The sequence below is a fragment of the Cebus imitator genome, unplaced genomic scaffold, assembly GCF_001604975.1.
Source record: "Cebus imitator isolate Cc_AM_T3 unplaced genomic scaffold, Cebus_imitator-1.0 Scaffold273, whole genome shotgun sequence".
Taxonomy (NCBI): Eukaryota; Metazoa; Chordata; class Mammalia; order Primates; family Cebidae; genus Cebus; species Cebus imitator.
Genome location: NW_016107588.1, coordinates 2,628,906 through 2,631,356, shown reverse-complemented (window position 1 = coordinate 2,631,356; position 2,451 = coordinate 2,628,906). Strand labels below are relative to the sequence as shown.

Sequence of the window (2,451 nt, the reverse complement as noted above, 5' to 3'; positions counted from 1 at the left end):
CATTCAGTATGATATTGACTGTTGTTTTGTCGTAAATAGTTTTTATTATTTTGAGATACATTCCATCAATACCTAGTTTATTGAGGGCCTTTAGCATAAAGGGCTGTTGAATTTTGTCAAAGGCCTTCTCTGCATCAATTGAAATAATCATGTGGTTTTTGTCTTTGGTTCTGTTTATGTGGTGAATTACATTTACAGATTTCCATATGTTGAATAAGCCTTGCACATGGGACTAGACTTAGGAGCATGTCATATGCCTGGCCAAGAAGATCTGAGTATGAGATTGGCTGGTCTGTAACATTCCCTCTACACCTGCTCTAAGGATACCAGGCTCCAGCACTGGTGTGGCTGATCAAGCTGATGAGGAGAAAGAAAGGCAAGGACAAGTGTTTGCCCAGGATCATGTGGCAAGGGATCTGTTCTGTGCTTTCTCTACATCACTTGTAATGATCACAACAATCTATGAGGGACACAGAGAGGGCTCATTCTGCCTGTCTCACAGGGCATGCCTGTGTGTGAACAGCTCTTTGCTAATGCACCGTCAGCATGGATCTATTGTTAACACTGAGCCTTCCACTTACCACTGACAATTCAGGAACAAAGAAATCAAAACCACTGCTCTTAAAATATTCCCTAATGACTACAACATTTTGGCTTACTGAACATAACTGAATTACTGCATAATTTTCCCAGAACAGGAACTGAATTCATCGATTTATAGCTTCATCATGCTTGTTTTGGAGATAGCTCAATCACTTATGTTAATTCTGGAAGAAAATAGTTGTGAGCCAATATTTTGTACCTCACCTGCACAGTTAAACATTGGGTGGTCTTTTTCTCCAGTTGAACAGATTAATCTGTTTCTTGTATACAAGAAACTGTGAGCTGAAACATTACATCAAACTGCTAGTCTGCACCCTGCACCATGAAATATCAGCTTTATTAGTTTCATTCTTGAAGACATTGTGCAATAAAGAAAAGCATATTGTGTAACCGACGTATGCTGGATTTCAATGCACACATTTCCAAATGGTCTTCTTGGTTTTCTAAGTGTAAACTACTTATTGGCAATGGAGTTAACTGAAATATTATTCAGTCAAAACAACTCTGGCATAATGCACTTGATACAAAGCCCATATGAGTTGCCTCTGGTATATAAAATACACTATGAGTCATTATGCAATTTCTAACCTTCCTTGAGGCATTCATTGGGAACTTCAATAAATGGAAGCATCAGCCAAAAAAAAAAAAAAAAAAGCTTTGCAGACGCCACCGCCACCTGGAGCCTGGTAGTGTCAGCCATGGTCAACCCCACCGTGTTCTTCGATATTGCCATCGACGGCGAGCCCTTGAGCCGCATCTCTTTTGAGTTGTTTGCAGACAAGTTTCCAAAGACAGCAGAAAACTTTCGTGCTCTGAGCACTGGAGAGAAAGGATTTGGTTATAAGGGTTCCTGCTTTCACAGAATTATTCCAGGGTTTATGTGTCAGGGTGCTGACTTCACACGCCATAATGGCACTGGTGGCAAGTCCATCTATGGGGAGAAATTTGATGATGAGAACTTCATCCTAAAGCATACAGGTCCCGGCATCTTGTCCATGGCAAATGCTGGACCCAACACAAACGGTTCCCAGTTTTTCATCTGCACTGTCAAGACTGAGTGGTTGGATGGCAAGTATGTGGTCTTTGGCAAGGTGAAAGAAGGCATGAATATTGTGGAGGCCATGGAGCGCTTTGGGTCCAGGAATGGCAAGACCAGCAAGAAGATCACCATTGCTGACTGTGGATAACTTTAATAAGTTTGACTTGTGTCTTATCTTAACCACCAGACCATTCCTTCTGTAGCTCAGGAGAGTACCCCTCTACCCCATTTGCTCACAGTATCCTAAAATCTTGCTGCAGTTCCCTTTGGGTTCCATGTTTTCCTTGTTCCCTTCCATGCCTAGCTGGATTACAGAGTTGAATTAAGTTTATGATTATGAAATAAAGACTAAATAACAACAAAAAAATAGGCTAGGCTCCAGAATGGTAGATCCACCTACAGCTTGCATTGTGTGCCTTGAAAAGCCACAGACACTGAATGCCAGCCAATAAAGCAGCCAGCAAAGGGGCTGTACCCTGCAAAACCACAGGGGTGAAGGTTCCCAAGGCTGTAGGAGCCCACCTCTTACATCAGCATGATTCGGATGTGACGTATGGTTTCAAAGGAGGTCATTTTGGAACTTTAAGGTTTAATGACTGCCCTATTGAATTTCAGATTTTCATGGGGCCTGTAGCCCCTTTGTCTTGGCCAATTTCTCCCATTTGGAATGGGTGTTACCCAATGCCTGTACCTCCATTGTATCTAGGAAGTAACTAACTTTCTCTCAATTTTACAGGCTCATAGGTGGAAGGGACTTGTGTCAGATGAGACTTTGGAGTTGGACTTTTGAGCTCATGCTGGAATAAGTT

General features: G+C 42.0%; 1 protein-coding gene across 1 annotated transcript; it reads left to right on the top strand.

The window, feature by feature from the left end:
• Positions 1-1,286: 1,286 nt before the first annotated feature.
• LOC108284225 (peptidyl-prolyl cis-trans isomerase A-like) lies at positions 1,287-1,894 on the top strand. The gene has a single exon (XM_017500893.2). It carries the CDS (start codon positions 1,302-1,304, stop codon positions 1,788-1,790), a length of 489 nt encoding a protein of 162 aa, XP_017356382.1. The 5' UTR covers positions 1,287-1,301; the 3' UTR covers positions 1,791-1,894.
• The last annotated feature ends 557 nt before the right edge of the window (positions 1,895-2,451 follow it).